Source organism: Patagioenas fasciata, chromosome 7, assembly GCF_037038585.1.
Source record: "Patagioenas fasciata isolate bPatFas1 chromosome 7, bPatFas1.hap1, whole genome shotgun sequence".
Lineage (NCBI taxonomy): Eukaryota > Metazoa > Chordata > Aves > Columbiformes > Columbidae > Patagioenas > Patagioenas fasciata.
This window is the reverse complement of record NC_092526.1, coordinates 40,880,278-40,899,046: the sequence shown is the minus strand read 5'-3', so window position 1 is coordinate 40,899,046 and position 18,769 is coordinate 40,880,278. Positions and strand designations below refer to the sequence as shown.

At 55.4% G+C, this 18,769-nt stretch overlaps 2 protein-coding genes across 2 annotated transcripts; both read left to right on the top strand.

Moving 5' to 3' along the window:
• Positions 1-7,004: 7,004 nt before the first annotated feature.
• Positions 7,005-7,937, top strand: LOC136103303 (olfactory receptor 14C36-like). The gene has a single exon (XM_065841322.1). It carries the CDS (start codon positions 7,005-7,007, stop codon positions 7,935-7,937), a length of 933 nt encoding a protein of 310 aa, XP_065697394.1.
• Positions 7,938-13,494: 5,557 nt separating this feature from the next.
• LOC136103247 (ubiquitin carboxyl-terminal hydrolase 36-like) lies at positions 13,495-18,444 on the top strand. The gene is made up of 11 exons (XM_065841219.1): positions 13,495-13,744; positions 13,818-14,039; positions 14,761-14,871; positions 15,165-15,267; positions 15,598-15,665; positions 16,047-16,117; positions 16,301-16,383; positions 16,700-16,811; positions 17,098-17,238; positions 17,540-17,640; positions 17,943-18,444. The coding sequence occupies exons 1-11, from the start codon at positions 13,495-13,497 to the stop codon at positions 18,442-18,444; spliced, it is 1,764 nt and encodes a 587-aa protein (XP_065697291.1).
• The last annotated feature ends 325 nt before the right edge of the window (positions 18,445-18,769 follow it).

Here is an 18,769-nt window from a genome sequence, read left to right as displayed (position 1 = left end):
GCTCTCCCACATGAAGGGAAGCTTCCCCTCTGACTCCAGACCTCTGGTATTATGAGAACCAGACCCACAAGACCCCACAGTTTCTCCAGGAGGTGGTATTCATAGCGTCCTATAACTCCTCGTGTTGGAACGATAAAGGACTCAGCACTCCGATTCAATGTGAATCACGCCAAAGCCATTTATTACAGAAACATGTCTCCTTATATACGCAACTATTCTCTAGTCATGAATCCACGCTCCAAGCATGGATTCGCTAAATGAACATCATGGGCAGTCCACACGCTGGAGCCCCACTGATGATAGGTCCGACGACTCACGCCATGCTGAGGCCCTGTTAATGAAGAAACGCCCCTCTTTCTCACAGCAGATTCTGTTCTCAGCTTCTTGAAGTGGCCTTGAGATTCCTTTGGGCCTGACTAATTCAACAATATATCTCCTTCTAACGAAACACCTCCACATCCTCGTGCTGCTCTCTTGGGAGAGACAGGATGACATAACGATAAGCCATCTGCATGCAAACATTAACAGCTGATCAAATGGAGCTTCACTCCAGGGAGAGTCCAGACATTGCGAAAATCTGGGATTTCCCTGTCAGAAAGGTCTGTAGAATTACTACGAGAAGTGGCAAGTTCTGTGTTGGGATAAGAGAACAACCCCATCCAGACCAGGACCTGACATGTTGAGCAGTGACCCTGAGGAGAAGGACCTGGGCACTACAAGGGCCACCACACAAGGCTGTGGTGCACTCACCATGAGCAAGGCAGCTGCATACGGGGCTGCATGAGGAGGAGCATGGGGACCCAGACACCTGGAGTTCTCATCTCATTTGGTTCAGCACTGGTGTGACCCCACACACATGGGTGTCTGCCAGTGTGCAGCTTCCCAGTTTGGACAAGTATGGAGAAACTGGAGAGTGCAGGGCTCTGCCAAGGTGGGGTTTGGGACATAGTACACATAGTGTGGGATGCTGAGGGACCTGGGCTGCTTTGGCTGAGCAGCGCTGGGGAGGCTGCAGCAGTGTAGGAGTAGACTGAGAGTGCTTGAAGGGTGGTTTCAGAGATGGTGGAGGTTTTCTTCATAGTGGGAAAGAGCTTGATAAAGAAATAATGCCACAAAGTGCAGCTGGGGAGGTCCAGGCTGGCCATGGAGAGAAAGGAATGTGACTGGAAGGGCAGTGCTGTGCTGGAGCAGGTCGCCCAGAGGGAGTCTGCATCAGCCCAAGGCTTTGTGCTTCAAGGAACAGTTGGAGAGGATGGAGACATATCAGCAAAGGAAGGAAGATGCTCAGACAAGACCAAGGTGGGGTAGGAGGGTGGATGTCTCCAGCCAGCAGGGAAAGCGGTGCAGGGGATGCCACAGCATAGGGCAGGCTGTTGTGGAGATGATCAAGGGATGTCAAAAGACTGAAAGCCCCCATCAGATATGGGCTCCTTCTCCCCTTATCTACAGTTGTTGCTTCCACCTCTGATTCCTGCGAGCAGACACCTTGTCCTTACAGCACAGGGGCCTCATGGCCTCTTTGTCCCCTCCCAGGAACCTGGTAGTAGTCGGACCATAGTCCTGTCCTTGGCCTTGCACAGCCCCACATCCCACTGTCCCAGGAAGAGCCCTGGGCAACATGTGAGGGACAGGATCTGCCTTCCCAGGGGCTGGGGGTCAGGGCTTGGGGCTTTGATTAATGACACACATCCAGGTTTACTCAGCGGCAGAGCCACTTTGACTTTGCTTTTCCGGACTGTCATCTCTGCCTCCAGTTTTCTGCTCTACCCAGACCCTGGGGACAGTTCCTCAGCAGTGTTCCTCAGTGGGACCCATTAACATTACAAGAAACTTCTGAGTTTGAATCTGACAGCCCCTTTGCCTGTCAGCACCTACAAGGTTTCACTTGGAATGCAGCAGAAATACCAAGCATTTCTGCCCTAAAAACCCTCCTCAGATGTGGTGGGTCACGTAGAACAGAAGAAAGAAAACAAAATCCCCGCAGCTCTTCTCTGTAAGACAGTGAAATGGGAGGAACACTGCTGAAAATCTCTCCATTCTCACAAGTGGAAACCAGTGTTCCTCTGGCCAGGACCATTTCCTATGTAGGATGTGCTGCACAGCTTTGTGTTTTTCTTCGTGCTTTGCACAGAGTATGCAGTTCTGACTGTGATGGCCTATGACCGCTACGTTTCCATCTGCAAACCCCTGCACTACAGGACCCTCCAGGGCAGCAGAGCTTGTGTCCACATGGCAGCAGCTGCCTGGGCCACTGGGTTTCTCAATGCTCTGCTGCACACGGCCAATATATTTTCACTGCCGCTCTGCAAAGGCAATGCTGTGGACCAGTTCTTCTGTGAAATCCCATGTCACCCTTACTGACTTCTCCTCTCCTCCACACTCACACAAGCTAACTCAACTTGTTGCCAATCTCATTGAGAAGCTCCATATATCTGAAATTCTTGTTCACACAGGGGCATCCCCCGTCCTCATCCTCCTTGCCTGTATCCGTCCATTGCAGCACCCCAGAAGAACCAGCTGTCCCACCACACCTCATTTAATCCAAGAATGTCACAGTGCTGTGACAGGACAAAGGACAGGTCCTGGCAATACACATTTCGGCCACAATACCTCTCTCAGCTGTTGCACCATGATGGAGTGTTTGGCTTGGAAGCTCACTCAATGCCACACCACCTGGGGTTCCCACCATCTAAAGGGACACGAGATTGTCTTTATGACTCCTCTTATAGTGCTAGATCTGAAGTACAACATTTTAAATACCTCACAGAGTCTGAGAGCCTTTCATACGGGGATCATAACAGATCAGCACCTCCTGGGGAAAAACATTCTCTCAGCACTCTTGGATGCAAACCCTCTGGTCCTGGGGTCTGGTAAGGGTGCAGTTTGGTTATGTAACCCCTGGCTTTATCCCCACCCACCACTGGTTGTTCTACTCCAGAGTCCTGCCTGAAAGCACAAAGACCTGGAAGACCTTGCTGGTGGTAACTGAGGCAAAGACATGAAGTACCTTAGATTTACCTACACCTAGTCTTACTAAATTCAGTAGTGGTCTCACAGAATTTAGGGTTCTTCTTTAGCTGTTGTTGAGGAAGCAACAGCTTATCTGGGTGCCCTGGAATTCCTCTTTGAGTTTCAACTGAGTTTTGATATGAACCATCACTGTACTTGAGGATACTGACCTTGCAGACAAGATAGATCCAGGAACACTGTGAAAGTATTTGGTCTTTTCATTGACTGTATCATCAGGAGAGTGTGCAGAGATTCCTGTGTGATCTGCTGCTTGTTTGTGCAATGCCTGCAGCTGTTGGGTAGAGAAGAGACAGACCTTGCCTCTCTGATGACCGATGCCTTGCACTGATTGTATCAGCCAGCAGCACACAGACAATAAATCCCACTCTGCAGTGCTGTCTGGGCAGTTGTGACACACCTGCCCTGAATGGGAATGGATTTCCTGGACGTCCTGTGTAGTCCATGCTAGCCTTGGCATCTCATGTAGCTCTATGGGCCTGGATTTGAACACGAAATCGAGTATTTGCCCTGAATTCAGTGAGGCAATGTGGGGATGAACATGGGACAAATGCCAGTGTAGTCACTGGAGAGCTGGTAAATTCAGCTGATGGACAAGAGAGAGACTGAGTTGTCCTGATGGTACAGGACTGCAGTCGTTCATATGAAAACCTTCATAAATGGTCGTGAACATAAAGATTAGGAAATGGTTCTTTTGGCCTTTATTGGGACATCAGCTGTCATTTCACTTGGTGAAAGGAATTTCACTCCAAGCTTCACATGTATCATCCCTAAGATGTTACCCTGTCTTTATGAACTTCTCCATTATAGCTTGCAGTTACCTGAACATACCTTGCACCACGTCTGGACGCTCAAATGTCACCAGGTATTTGCATCTGAACATCTCACTCCTGCCTTCCATTTCCATTAATTTGCACTGGAGTTGAGAAAAGAGGCTGAGATGCCTATTTTGTTTCTCTATTTCATGCCCACCTGAAAAGAGGAAAGAGGAATCCCACCTCCTGTGGCTTTGTGACAGAGATGGGAGGGAGCTGAGTCTCCTTCAAATTCTGGGAATAGAAATGCAGGATGGGATTCCTCCGTTGACCCTGCTGAATTCCTTCCCTCAGCAGGGGTAAAGGAGATCCCTCCCTTTCTCTGTCTGTCTGTCCCATGTAACAATAAAATAAAAAAGGATGATATTTAGAGGTGATTTTGTCTCTGAGAGGGGAAATCACACTTCTAGAAATGTGTGTCTGGCCAACTGAGAGAGGAAACAACAGTGATGACTTCAGACAGTTTCAGGGCAGGTTCCTCCCCAGTGACACCTGGAGGGAGCACAGAGGGGACAGAGAAAGTGCCACCTTGGGCTGCTCCTGTGCTGCTGAGCTGGGCTGGGCTCCTGGGACACAGGGAGCTCATGGCAAGAGGCAGCACTGCAGAGAGACAGCTCTGCCCAGGAGCAGCTCCTCTGCACAGCGCAGCAGGGCTGAGGGCTCTGCCTGCAGCACGGAGGGGAGAGGAGCCAGGCAGAGAGAGGGGAAATGCAGTCTGGGGTGGGAGAACGCTGAGAGCTCACTTATCTTCACGGATAATAAGTCTGTGGCTGCAGGGCATTGCATTTGCAAACCATGGTAGAATTTCTGAAAACTGTCACATTGCAGAGCCTGCAAGAGATGTAAGTACAACTCCCAGAGATACTCTGATGCAGAGGCGAAGGATGTGCTGCAGAGCAGGGATCGCCTCCTGCACTGTCAGAGGGACAAGGTGTGAATGCTGCCTTCTCCCAAGGATGGCTGTGGGTTCTAAATGTAAATGTGCACCCAGGGGTACCCAGGGCTGTCCTGCAGAGCAGGGTCCCTGCACCCCGGGGCTGTGCTTGGCCAGGGACTCTGCCGCCTGCCAGGGTCAGCACTCAGCCTGCCCGGGGAGATCCCCACGGTGCTGTGGGGAGAAGCTGTGGGTGTAAGAAGTGATGCCTTCATAGAAGGGTCCTTCTGCTCTTGAGGGGTATTGTGTCGGTCCAGGCTGCTCAGAGTTTCAGCTCACTCCCACAATATTTCCAACAGTAGGTTTCATAAAGGAGGTCAAGAAAAGGGTTAACAGCAATATAAGAAACTTTCCTGAGTCTGTGTTTTAGATTTCCTGCTCTTTGGAAATGGCAAGACATAAACGGAAAATGAGTTCTTAATTTTAAACAAGTCCTTGTGACTCCTGAACTGTAACTATGGGTGATCAGTAGGATTGCCAGGAGGCTCCTGACGTGCCTTCAGCCAGTCCCCAGCCCGTGGGAAACACCAGCATTACCTTGGCTGGATATCAGGCAAAACATCTGGCATGTCCTTTTTTCCGACCTGCAAACAGGAGTATGTGCCCAGGCTGTGCCCTGCAAACAGGCAGGCTTCTGTAGGGCCAGGGTGAGTGCACAGACAGTGGGATGGGGTCTGTGAGCACTGACAGGGAAAAGACAGGACACAAGACAAATTCTGCCAGGGTGAGAATCTCCAGAATGCAGGGTTGTGATATGGGAAGGAAAGGAAACTAACACAAGAAATATGGTAGGAGTGTCCCGAGGGAGTGTCCACCACGGGGAGGGAGAATTCTGAAAACTCCCTTTGATCTCCTCAGTGGAGAACCCTCATCTGAGCAGCCCCCTCGCCCCCTCTCCCACCCAGCAAAGCCTCTGCCCTCAGGGCCGGGGGCTCCAAGGCATGAACCAGCTTCTGTGCAGCCAGAGCTCCAGTTCCTCTGCAGAGCACAGGGGCTGAGAGCAACTGCCCAGCAATGTTGGTGTCTGGGAGGCGGCTGCACAGCTGGGGAAGGGTGACGCTGTCTGAGTGCCCGGCTGCCTCTGCCCTGGCCTCTCTCACAGCCGCCCTCACCGCATTTTCCATCTTGCTCCCCTGCTCTGGGTCACTGTTGCTGTGATCTTGTTCTTGCTGTCAGGCTCTCTGGGGATGGAAGTTTCAGCTGCAGAGTCACAGCCTGATCCTGTGGGACCTTTCCTGCAGGTGTGTCCTTGGGAACACGTGTCCTAGCTTTGCTCTGCCCTGTGGGGCTGTGGGCAATGCAGTCTGTGGGGCTGGGGAATGAGCTGAATCTCTCCGAATCAAATGCCATCATTAGGACTCTTGGCTGTCTCCTTGAGGCATCCTTCCAAGCTGTGAGCTTCACTCCAGGGTGAAAATGTGTCCCACAGAATCCTTGTGTTATCTGAAAGCCCCAAGGACAATCACAGAGATACTGTGACAGAGAAAATGCTGTTGGGTTTGTGAGATGAGCCATGTGTGTCCTGGGCTAAACGTGGGATGCTAAGACCTTAGGAAAGGGTGAGACATGTCATGCTCTGAGGTGGATCCCTCTGCTCTCAGCAGTGCCTGGTGGCATTTCAGGTCAACATGGAAGTGTGATCAGCCGCCATCTCAGAAAGGTGCCAACCCAGGGCAGCTGGGAGCAAGACAGAGGGACAGACCAGCTGCCCTCCCTCTGCACTACGCCACAGACAACCTCTTGCATCACAGAACTCGTGCTGTTCTCCCCCAGTGTAGCAGAAACGCTAAGGGTTTCTGACACCCAAGAACCCTCTCAAGGTGAAATTGGGTGGAAGCTATAAAATCCTAGAACTCTGAAACTGCCCTTACCATTCCTGATTCTTCCCACTGGGATTGCAGATGCTGACAGGCCTGTCTGCATTAGCAGTGGTTTGCACTTGACCAGGTTGAACACCAGGACTGGCCACCTCCCCTGCTCACTTCTTTAGAGTCAGGCTGACTTATCAGGAGCCCAAGGTAGAGGGCCAGTTCTTCATCAGATGCTTATCAAGCACCAACCAGGGCTCCAGCTACAAAGTTGAAGGCAGTCTCCAGGTAAAAGAAAAGTGTCTGTGTGTGACAGTGGGGCTTCTACGGGAAATGGCTTTGATTTTGCTCAAGAATTCTTTTGTAGCTTGTCATTGTCTTTTTCTCCTAGGACATTGTCCTCATGCCCAGAGGCAGCACATGTCTAACAGCAGCTCCATCACCCAGTTCCTCCTCCTGGCATTTGCAGACACATGGGAGCTGCAGCTCTTGCACTTCTGGCTCTTCCTGGGCATCTACCTGGCTGCCCTCCTGGGCAACGGCCTCATCATCACCACCATAGCCTGTGACCAGCACCTCCACACCCCCATGTACTTCTTCCTCCTCAACCTCTCCATGCTCGACCTGGGCTTCATTTCCACCACAGTCCCCAAGTCCATGGCCAATTCCCTCTGGGACACCAGAGCCATCTCCTATCAAGAATGCACTGCCCAAGTTTTAATGGTTGTCTTCTTCTTTGGAGCAGAGCTTTCTCTTCTCACCATCATGTCCTATGATCGCTACGTTGCCATCTGCAAACCCCTGCACTACGGAACCCTCCTGGGCAGCAGAGCTTGTGTCCACATGGCAGCAGCTGCCTGGGCCACTGGGTTTCTCAATGCTCTGCTGCACACAGCCAATACATTTTCACTGCCACTCTGCAAGGGCAATGCCCTGGACCAGTTCTTCTGTGAAATCCCCCACATCCTCAAGCTCTCCTGTTCAGACACCTATTTCAGGGAAACTGGGCTTCTGGTGCTTAGTGTCTCTTTAGGACTTGGGTGTTTTCTATTCATCATACTGTCCTATGTGCAGATCTTCAGGGCCGTGCTGAGGATCCCCTCTGAGCAGGGACGACACAAAGCCTTTTCCACCTGCCTCCCTCACCTGGTTGTGGTCTCCCTGTTTATAAGCACTTCCATGTTTGCCTACCTGAAGCCCCCCTCCACCTCCTCCCCAAGCCTGGACCTGGTGGTATCTTTTCTGTACTCAGTGTTGCCTCCAACAGTGAACCCCGTCATCTACAGCATGAGGAACCAGGAGATGAAAGTGGCACTGGAGAAGCAGATTCAATCATTTTTCTGTCAGCAGTAGTAAGTTACCCATGTCTCTTGAGAAGTTATTTCCAGTTCATTTCAGGAACCTCCTGCTCATTGAGCATTTGATCTGTGATAACCATGTTTGTCAAGGAATTTCTTCATCCATGGCACTTCTCCAGAAGCATTAAGCCAGCCTCTCTGACTCAGAGGCCTGTGTCTAACGAATGGTCAGGATCTGTTGATCTAGTAACCTGGGGAAGGGGCTCTGCTTGTGTCTCTGCAGGTTCTCAAGTGAAATGGATTCTGTCAAGATGTGTACGACCTTGTTGCCTCCTCCTTGGAGTCTCTGGGTGGCCCCTCAGCAGAGGCCTGATTCAGCAAAAAATTTATGGCTTACCTTAGCGAACTTAACCCGTGCAGCTATTCTCTGTGCTTCTTTATCCACACCAACAGATCCTTTTCATACATGCTTAGTAGGAGTACGAGCAACAGAACAACATTTAGGTAACTTATATAATGAAACTGTCAGAAGCAATTGCACCAAGCCAGGAGTTATGCAGCCATTGTTGTGGTGTCAGGAAACTTGGAGACAGACTGCGTGGGAAACAGCTACATGGTACCGTGATAAATTGTATAAGTTTAATGATTTTCCTGCATTGTCCCTTGAACCACAGGAATAAGACATCATGGGAGCCTTACAGGTTTGCTTTTATGTAAATTTCACAACATGTCGGTATATAAATAGTTTAGGGTTTGATGTGTCCCCTACAGGGATGTGTGCCAGTCACTCCCTGTGGCGCAATACCACAAATCACTCTCGGAACAGATCCCGTAGGTTTACCTGAGGATTTGGTTTTGATCTGCGGGCAGCGAGCATGGAAGAGCATCCTGGGAAGAGCATTAGGAGGGCCTTGTGACTTCGGACAACTAACGTTCTTTCATCCTGACATTTTACCACACAACAGAGCCATATGGCAAAACCGAGACATACATCAGCTCTCAGAGTCCTGTAACTCAAACACAGAATGTTGGAATAAAGCTCAGAGAGCTTCAGCAAGCCTTTTTTCATCTGTAGGTACTGCACATGCACTTACAACTTTAATAAAACTAGACAGCTGGCTCACAAAAGAAGCTAACGCTACGAGCCCAGCCCTGGGTGGTCTTTTAACAGATGTCAGTGCTGCAAGACATGCTTCGCTGCAAAACAGAGCTGCCATTGATTTCTTCTTATTAGCTCAAGGTCACGGCTGTCAGGAGTTCGAAGGAATGCGTTGCATGAACCTCAGTGATCACTCAGAATCCATCCACACCAGCTCCTCCAGGGCTTCTCTGGGATGCCTTGGGGCTGCCCCGGGCCAGCTCTGGCCGTGGGCACGGGAGGACGCTGCTGTTTCTCCTGCCCTGGGGCATTGTGACTGCTGCGATGCTGGGTGCTGGCCCTGTGACATGGGGGTGACGGGGCCCCCAGGTGCAGCCCCCCCACCGCCCCTCTCCCCAGCACCCTTTGGAGGAGCCCTTGGGGTGCTGTCCCCAAGGGTCTCCGTGCCCACGAGGCCCAGGGGACTGTCCCTGCCCTTAGTGGCCAGGTGCTGGGCACAGCTGCTGGACGTCCCTGACACTTCCTTTGCCATTCACATGGTTTATAGGTTCTTTGTAGGTTGTTTTGGCTTTGTTGGTTTAGTTTGGTTGGTTTACGGTGGCTCTTTCAGGTTGGTTGGTTCTGGCTGTTTTGGTTTAGGTTGGTTATTTGTCTGAGGTTGGTTTAGGTCATTTGGTTTAGGTTGTCTGAGGCTGGTTGGCTGCTTGAGGTTTCTTGTTTAGAGTCGGTTGGTTTTGGAGCCTTTTTTAACACTCTTCTAGGTTCTTTATAAGCTTTCCTTTTTTCCAGCTTCTTTGTTGGTAGCTTCTCAGTTTGTAGCTGCTTTGTTTCTACATGCTTTTTTCGTCAGCTTTTGTGTTTCTACCTTGTTTGTTTCTACCCTGTTTGAATGCTCATTTAAGTTTGTTTTAGCTCGGTTTATATTAGTTAGTTTTGGCTGTTTTTTAAGGCTGGTGGTTTGAGGGGTGAATTTTGGGTTGACTGTTTTATGCTGAATTAGTTACTTTATGGGCGATTTGTAGGCTGTCTGTTTGTAGCCCATTTCAGGTTTGTTGGTTTCTGTTGCTGAAGGTTGGTGAAGTTGAGTTGAGGTTGGCTTAGGTTGCTTGGTTTAGCTTTGTTGGGTTATCTTGGTTTAGGTTCGTTAGTTTAGCTTTTATGCCATTTTGTGAAGGTTGATTTGTGTTGTTTCATGTAGGTGGAAGCATAGGGAGCAGATTTCTTCCCCTCTGCGCAGCCACCTTATATTCTGAAGATGTGGATATAGCTTTATTCTCAGTAAGTGTATCCTTGGTATTTAGTTTCAGTAATTTGCCCTCTCAGTAGTTATTCCACAGGAGGTCATGTTAACAATGAATTACTTTCCTGAGAATGAGCTCTGGGTGGGGAACGGAACCATCATACGGAACACGCGCATGATTAACAGTAATTAACTAAGACTTTGCTCTCGAATGAGAACAAAGCATTACAGCAGTAAACAAACATTGACAAGAAATGAAAATAATGAACAATATGGGACAATGGATGAATGGGATGGCAATAACACTAGTGCAGGGCATCGCAAAAGACTAATAAAATAAGCAAACCTCATCGAGCGAAAGTTAATACTAATTGTAATTATCCAAAGGCAATTCATTACTGACGACGCGCTGACACCGATTCGATCACCAAAGGCGCCGCGGGGGGTCACGGTACGTTGGGCAGCCGGGTGCCTGTCCAGGGGTGCCCGGGCCAGCTCCGGCCGCAGCCCGGCCCCCTCCCCAGGGCTGTGCTGGGCCCTGGCGAGGCCGCGGGGGCTCCAGCCCCGTCCCACAGACACGGCAGCGCCGGGGCCGGCACCGAGTTCCTTGAGGCGGCAGAACCGCAGCTGCTGCTGGGCTCCAAACCCCGCCCACGGCCCGCCCCGCGGCCCAGCAGCAGCCAATGAGCGCCGGCAGCGGCGCAGCCCTGGGCTGGGATTGGTCAGTGCCGCTGCAGGGCTCAGACTGTCAGGGAGCGGCTGCACTCAGCCCCGGGCCGGGCAGCGGCAGCTCGTGGAGAGGCCGGGGCGGGGGCATCGTGGGCCGGGGGCGGCTCCGCCTCCCGCCGGGCCTGGGTCGTGGGGCCCACGGGTCCCCAGGCTGTGCTCTCCGGTGCCCACGCTGTGCTGTCCCCCGGGCCAGGGTGTGTGTCTGTGTTGCCTTGAGTTGCTGCTGGAGCAGGACGGGGATGTTGGGGGGCGGCCCCCAGAGCCCCCCAGCCCGAGGGCCCAGGGCCGGGGCAGCCGGCCTCTCCGTGAGCCGCCAAGCAGAGGTGAATAACCATGAAAGAAAGAGGAAGACTGCCCAGTCCATGCAGCTCTGCAGAAGGAGCGTGGAGCCGTACATCACATGAGGCGATATAGTTGGAATCAGCACGTAGAGAAGACTTCTGTAGGGAAGACTTTGAAGGGAGCGGCCTGGCTCCACGCAGCTGAAAACCTGAGAGCTGGCAGTGTGCTGAAGGGATGGGGAGAAGTGTCCTGGGCTGAACAGAAACCTGGGCGTGACACAAGGTTGGAGAGATGTGCTTTGCAGAGATTGGCAGGAGTCCTTCCCAGGGATGAGCGGGTTGAGCTTTGGACACAAGGAAAAATAGAGCAGCTCTCAAGTGTGTTTTGGAATTAGTGCCACTGTCACTAATAACAGAAAGAGGACCGTGCTGTAAGGGAACTCCTTGTTCTTCAGGAGAAAAACTGAAGCTTTTTCAGGTCCTTACTTGCCAAAGCAGGCATAATTCTTCAGTAGTTAGCCTCTGGCATGAGGTTCTTAGAGTGGCGGTTTTGGTCTCAGGGCTATTCCTTTGTTTAAATTATATTTAAATGATATTTAAAGATTACACCTCTCAGACAGAATTGCCTTTTTATGATGTCTGATCAATATATTTTCTCTCTGGTTTTGGTAAGAGGCTGAGGGGTAGAATATGGTGGTTGTTTCTCTTTTAGCCAAAGGAGGCCAAGGTACAGATACCAGATTTCTGAAAATGCACAAAGGCAGGCAGAATTAGAATGTGGTGCTGTGGCTGGTACCCGCTGCTCCTGAGCCCTGGAGTGCCCTGACGGAGTCTCTGAAGGCCGAACTGTGCAGCAGGGATCCCGGCAGCTCTGATCTCCTGCCCTGCATTCCAGCACGGAAATGACAGTCACCTCGTTTTGATTCTCTTCATAGCCTAAAGCACCAGAGGGGTAACGACACTGGCCAGGAAACATCAAGGTGAATCAAGGTGGGACTGGAGACCTCCTAAGCACAGGACAATGTCACCCTGACTTGTCCCATGGACCTCTGCTGCAGAGACCCTCAGCTACAGCTGTTTCCAGGGGCATGGAAGGGGCTTTGGGAAAGGGACTGATGGGGCAGTCTCTGGTAGGGTATCACCCACCCCAGGGTGAGGCTGAGTGACATTTTGGTGAGCTGAAAACCTCCAAAGGCAGAGATCACCGAGAGGCCCCGGGTGTCCTGCTGCAGGGCAGCACCACCCGCCTGGTCAGTTTTTCCTAATGCTCCGTTCAAAGCTCCCTGGAGGGTGTTGGTGGCTGTTGCCTCTGTGCCACCAGCTGCCACTGCAGAAGGGTTTGCCTCCCCCTCATCTCCCCAAGCAGGAGTCGCTGCTTTTCCAGTGCCCTGTGCCCCCCCTTCAGCAGACTGAAGAGGCCCAATTGACTGAGCTGCTCCACAAAGCCCATGTGCCCCTGACCCCACCATGACAGACGTTCCTCTGGACCTTCAACCGTGTCGTGGTTTAACCCGGGCTGGCATCACAACCATGGCAGCTGATCACTCACCCACTAACCCTTCTCCTCCCAATAGGGGAAAGAATCAAAAGTGAAGGGAGAAATTTGGATTGAGAGAAACACAGTTTAATAAAATACCGAAATACTAATAGACTTCTAGTAAATATACATAAACCCATCATAACTCCCTCGCCCTTCTCCTCAGGACTGCTCAGCCGGTCACATCCCAGCCTGTCCCGGGACACCAGGTTTGCTCTGCCCCCAGCGCACACCTTGCGTCTTGGCCTTGTAAGACCTGCAGAGGCTTTTGTTGGCCAAATCCACCACTGCTTCAAGGTTCCCCTGCACTGAAACTACCGTGTGTGACCATTTAATGATTCTGGGCCACTGCCTCAAGCAAGTGAAGAGTTCCAGCGGTGCCGGGCCGGGGGTCGCGGGCACCCCCAGGGGCGGGAGCACCGAGCAGCCCAGCGCTCGTGCGGGAGGCGCCAGGGCGTGGTCGGAGCGCGATGACGTCACAACAAGCCCCGCCCCGGCAGGCTCCACCCCTGGCGTTGCCGGGGACGCGCAGGCGCAGCTCAGTCCTGTTCTGGACGCGGAGCGGAGCGGACGGCGAAGGCGAGGGGAGGAGTCAGTGGGCCCAGCCGAGCGCGAGCGACCGCAGCGAAGGGCGGGACTTAAGGAGGAGGCGCGGGAAGCGTGCGTGGTGCTGGAGAGGGAGCGACCAGTGTGACCTTGAGGCGCTGGCACGTGCGGTGACACGCCATGGCGGGCACGGCGAAGCCGAGGGAGCTGCTGAACGCGCGGCGGGACGCAGGTGAGGCCGGGGCACTGGGCCGGCTGCTGAGCGCCTCGGCCAAGAAGGTGCTGAAGCGCAAGATCGAGTTCCAGCCCGCCAGCCACGGCTTCTCCGGCCAGCCGGAGCTGCTGCGGGCCAAGTACCTGCTGCTCAACCCCCGCACCGAGCCCGCCGAGCACCCCCGCGGCGCTGAGGAGGGACAGCCGGGCAAGCAGGGTGGGTGCAGAGGGCCGGGGGGCTCTCCCTGCGCTGCGCAGCCCGCGGCTCACCCGCCTCTCTCTCCCCGCAGGTGGCGTCCGGACCCCGGGGCGCCACGGGGATGGCGTCCCTGCGCCCCAGAAGGGGCTGTTCCCCGCAGAGCGCCTCGCCATGAAGTGGCAGCGTGTCCAGCGCATCGGCGCCGGGCTGCTCAACCTGGGAAACACCTGTTTCCTCAACGCCACCCTGCAGTGCCTCACGTACACGCCACCGCTCGCCAACTACCTGCTGTCCAAGGAGCACAGCCGCACCTGTGAGTGGGGAGGGGAGCGCCCGCCTGTCCCCGGGCTGCGCTCAGCACCCTGCGCACGGCTCTGCCCATTTCTCCATGGAGAGGACATTCCTGCGTACGGGAGCATCCACTTTTCCTGGTCGTAGCAGTGTTCCCGAGCTCTGCATCCTGCGTCTGAGAGGCTTTGTCTGTGCTGGGCACAGCAAGGACTAAGATGGGCCCATGAGGGTCTGCTGGTTCCTGGGGCTGAGCAGGGGGGTCCCAAACAGCCCCTGCCTCTGTGGACCGTGTGAGCGCAGGGCACAAGGCTGGGTACAGGCTGCAGGTGCTGTTCACGGGTGGCTTTGAAGGGGAATCTGGTGGGGGGCTCTGCTCCGAGCTGTGACCGAGCGGAGCACGTGGGGCTCACAGCCCTGTCCGTACAGCTCCGGTGGGATGGGGCCCTCAGGGCTGACCTGTGGGCTCCTCATCAAGTCCCTGTGTCCTGTTTCCCCTTCACGTGGATGCTGTCCCATCTGGGGGGTTGCAGCGACTGGTGCTGTGACTGGGGCTGCGCCAGCCGGGGTGGTGTGTGCTGGTCCTTGTGACCCCGGCGTGCCCCAGAGCTCTGCTGCAGCACAGAGCTCGTAGGAAAACTGAGCGTGGCTGAGCCGTGCTGGACCAGAGATTCCCTGCCCCCTGTACTGCCTCCATCTCTCCTGGGTTTGTCCTCAGTGTCCCGTCTTCTCCTCTCCCACTCCAGGTCACCAAAGTGGCTTCTGCATGACGTGCGTCATGCAGAACCACGTCACGCAGGCATTGGCGAACAGCGGCAGCGTGATAAAGCCAGCGTCCTTTGTCCGAGACCTCAAGAGTAAGGATGGCTGCCCTCGCGTCCCCTCCTGTAGCCGTGCAGGAGGACAGAGACTATTGCAGGAGCAGAACCTTTGAGATCAGGGCAGGTCTTGGCAGAGGTTCTTCTGAGACGACTCACTGAGCCTGCCAGGGCCTTCATGGGCCTTGTGGGGCTTCCCCCACAGCTGACAGCAGTCTGACGTCTGGTTTGGGCTGAGGGAGCACAAACCCCGCAGCCCCTGCCCCGAGGGAGGGGGGAGGACCTGCATCTGTTGCAGCGCGTGCTGCGGCTGATCCCTCCCTGTCCTGCAGAGATCGCCCCGCACATCCGCTTGGGCAGGCAAGAGGACGCGCACGAGTTCCTCCGTTTCACCATCGACGCCATGCAGAAGGCCTGCCTGCCCGACTGCACCGAGTATGTGGGGCCTCTGGTGGCCGTCACTGCCCTTGTCTGCTGGTCCCCTGTGCCCACGGGAGGGAACTGTGGGGTGAATGTGCCCCCCGGGCTGGGCTCGTGACGGAGGTGCTGACTCCAGGGTCTGGGGCACATGGCCCAGCTCTCTGCCCCTCTGTGACACAGCTCTGGGCTGCTGTCTGCCTTCTCCTGACACCTCCACCCCAGCACAGCTGCGGTTCTGTCCCCAAATCCTGTGACCGGGCTGGGTTTGGATCCCGAGGACGCAGCGCTGGCCCGTGAGGGTGGCTGTTGGGGCGGGCGGTGTGTGATCCGAGCTGCCGTCTCTAGGTTGGATCGCCAGACCCAGACCACTACCCTGATCCACCAGATCTTTGGCGGTTACCTGCGGTCCCGTGGTGAGTGCTGGCTGTCAGGGCCTGGGCCTGTGACTCTCAGGGCTGCTGTTTCCCCAAGAGCCTTGCAGTAACTTGGGAAAATCACTAAGCATGTGCAAATTATCCAGAGCTGCATCTGGTCAGTCTTTTGGTATCTGTGGGTCCCGAAGCTGCTGGCTGTGGGTCCCCAGCTCATTGCCACCAGCAAAGGAACCCACGCTGCCAGCTGTCCAGCAACACTTGTTGTCCCAGCACGCAGCGGAATTGCCAGACTGCGAATGCTGGTGCTGCCGTCCCAGAGCCCAAACCCGGAGAGGGGGAAGCCGGCAGCTGCCCGCGCTGTGCTGGGGGGTGGTGGTGCCGTGTTGTGCCAGGGTGTGCTCACTGCTCTTTCTCTTGCAGTGAAGTGCTTGATGTGCAAAGGAGTCTCGGACACATTTGACCCCTGTCTGGACCTGCCGGTGGAGATCACGGTACCGGGGCAGGGTCAGGTGGGGAGGAGCTCTGCTCTGCAGGGGATGTTCCTGCAGCTGCACCGCTACTGCTCGAGGCTGTTTAACCTGCCAGTGTCGGGCACGGTGCAGGCAAGAGGGAATCAACTTCTGTTGTTGCGCTGCCTCCTCTGCCTGGCCCTGACCTCTCCTCTGTCCTGGCAGCAAGCCGCAAACGTAGAGCAGGCACTGGAGCTGTTTGTGAAGCCAGACCTGCTGGGCGGAGAGAACGCCTACCTGTGTGACAAGTGAGCGTGCGGGGCTGGGGCGGGAAGGGGCCGTGGGTGTGCTGGTGGGAAGCAGGAGGGCAGCTGCAGTACACGAGGGCTTCTCTACCTGCTCCACCTCTAAATCATGAGTTATGTGGCTGTGAAGCCTGCGATGAAGCCTGTCTCTTCATCTCGCTCCTCTTGTGACGGGGACCTGAGCCAGCAGACCTGGCCGTGAGCAGGTGCCCTGGAGCGGTCTCAGCAGGGTCATTTCCGTGGGGTCTGTGGCTTGGCCAGGGCTGACAAGCACGTGGGTGGTGGAACAGCGTGAATAGCTCAAGCTCTCCCTGTGCAGATGCAAGAAGAAAGTGTCGGCAACCAAACGCTTCACCATCCACCGAGCGCCCAAGGTTCTCACGCTTGCTCTGAAGCGTTTTGCCGACTTCACTGGAGGCAAGATCACAAAGGTGAGTGCTCGGCAATCCAGAGCGGGGCTGTGTCCTGTCCTGAGGCCCTGCTGCGCCGAGCAGGGTGGGAGGTGGTTCTGTGCGCGGTGCGAGCTCTACCGCAGCCCTGCAGCCCTTCCCCAGCTGTGCGCCGCTGTGGGAGTTTGGCTCATCCCGGCATCTTCCTCACTGTGGGCTCTGCCTGGGGAGAGCGGGTTCCCCCTCCCTCGCGAGGCGGGACCCGTAGGACAGCTGAGCTGCTCTTGCCATCTGCTGTGCCGGCTCCTGTGACATCCTCTCTCCGCAGGACGTGGGCTACCCTGAGCTCCTGAACATCCGCCCGTACATGTCCCAGACCAGCGGGGATCCGGTCATGTACGGGCTCTACGCGGTGCTGGTGCACTCGGGGTACAGCAGCCACTCAGGACACTACTACTGCTACGTGAAGGTGAGCCCAGGGCGCTCTCTTGGCACCTCTCTGTGCTGGGGCCTGGCGGGTGCTCGAGGGTCCGTGTAATGCACAGACAGGAGGGTGCTCAGCAGACGCGCGTGGTGTGGAGCACTGGGGGGCACGGGCTGTGCTCCATCACAGGAAGCGTGGAGTTCTGCTCTCTCAGAGACCCCTCACCTGCCCGGGGCCACCTGGGGCTTTTGGGGAGCGGAGCTCTGCCGACGGGCTCTGTTCCTGCTGCTCCTCAGGCCAGAGCGTCCCTGGACACAGCCCGACCCCGTTCTCTCTCCCTCCGCAGGCCAGCGACGGGCAGTGGTACCAAATGAATGACAACGTGGTCCGCCCCAGTAACATCAAAGTGGTCCTTAAGCAGCAGGCGTATGTGCTGTTCTACCTCAGGTGAGCGTGCCCTGTGTCCCCAGCCCCTCTGCCCCTGCTCAGCACGTGGGACAGGTCTGGGGCCACGTGCCTGGGTGTGGGAAGGAGCTTGGCCCAGGTAGCCCCAGTGCCCACATGCACGTGCTGGTTCAGGGGAGGGTGGTAGGGAGAGCTCCAGCCCCTTGTCGTGGTTTTGCTGCACCTCCAGAGCTCCTCACTTCCTTGGAGCTCCTGGCTCCTGGTTCTTGTGTGCAACTTTGACGAGAGTTTTGCAGTCGCTCAAACACTGGCAGTTAACATGTGCCCTGCTCTGCTTTCCCCAGGATCCCCAGCCCCGGGAAGAGCTCAGAAGCTCCCATTTCCAAAGCTGCCTCCAGCCTGCCTGGCCACGCCAAGCTGACTTCTGGGTCACCGTCACCCAAGCTGGCCCAGAAAGCAACACATGCGGCTGCAGCGTTTCCCGGTGACACAGCCCAGAGGCCCAAGAAGCCGCTCTCCTCGCAGCTGCCACCCGCGCCCAGAGCGGCTCCAGGATTTTGCAGCCCCAGTAACACCAGTGGGGCCAAAGCGCAGGTTCCTCGGAAGCGCTGCTGGGAGCCTGAGCCCCTGCCCACCTCCCCCAGGCTGCCGGAGCCCATCCCCGGCCAGGAGCCCTGGGGCAGCGGGGAGAACACTGGGACACCGGGAAGGGACCCTCGCAGCAGGGCTCCTGCCAGCCTGGTGCTGGCCAAGCTGAAAGCCTTCTTGTCGGGCAGGGCTGCTCCGCAGCCCAGCAGCACCATGTCACCGCCACCGGCCAAGAAGCTGGCGCTTTCCGACACATAGGTGAGTCTGAGCTTCTGCCCAGAGACTTCAGAAGGTGCCTCGTGCCTCCGGAGCCGGGGCTTGTGTTGGAGTGTGCAGGAATGATGTTGAAACCTTGCTAAGCAGGAGGCGGGTGGGGAGAGACCACCAAGTTTTTCTTTCTGTCAATAACTGCAGGGCAGCCCCCCAGGGAAGGAGAGCAGAGGGGACCACCATGCACGTCCTCACCTGCTGCTGCCGGTTCCTGTGCCCGCCCTGGCCCCTCGCTGGGTCCCTGTGGGGCCGGGCGCTGCCTCCGGGACACCGGGCAAGAAACTGGAGCGTTCCCTCGGTAACCGGCTGGGCT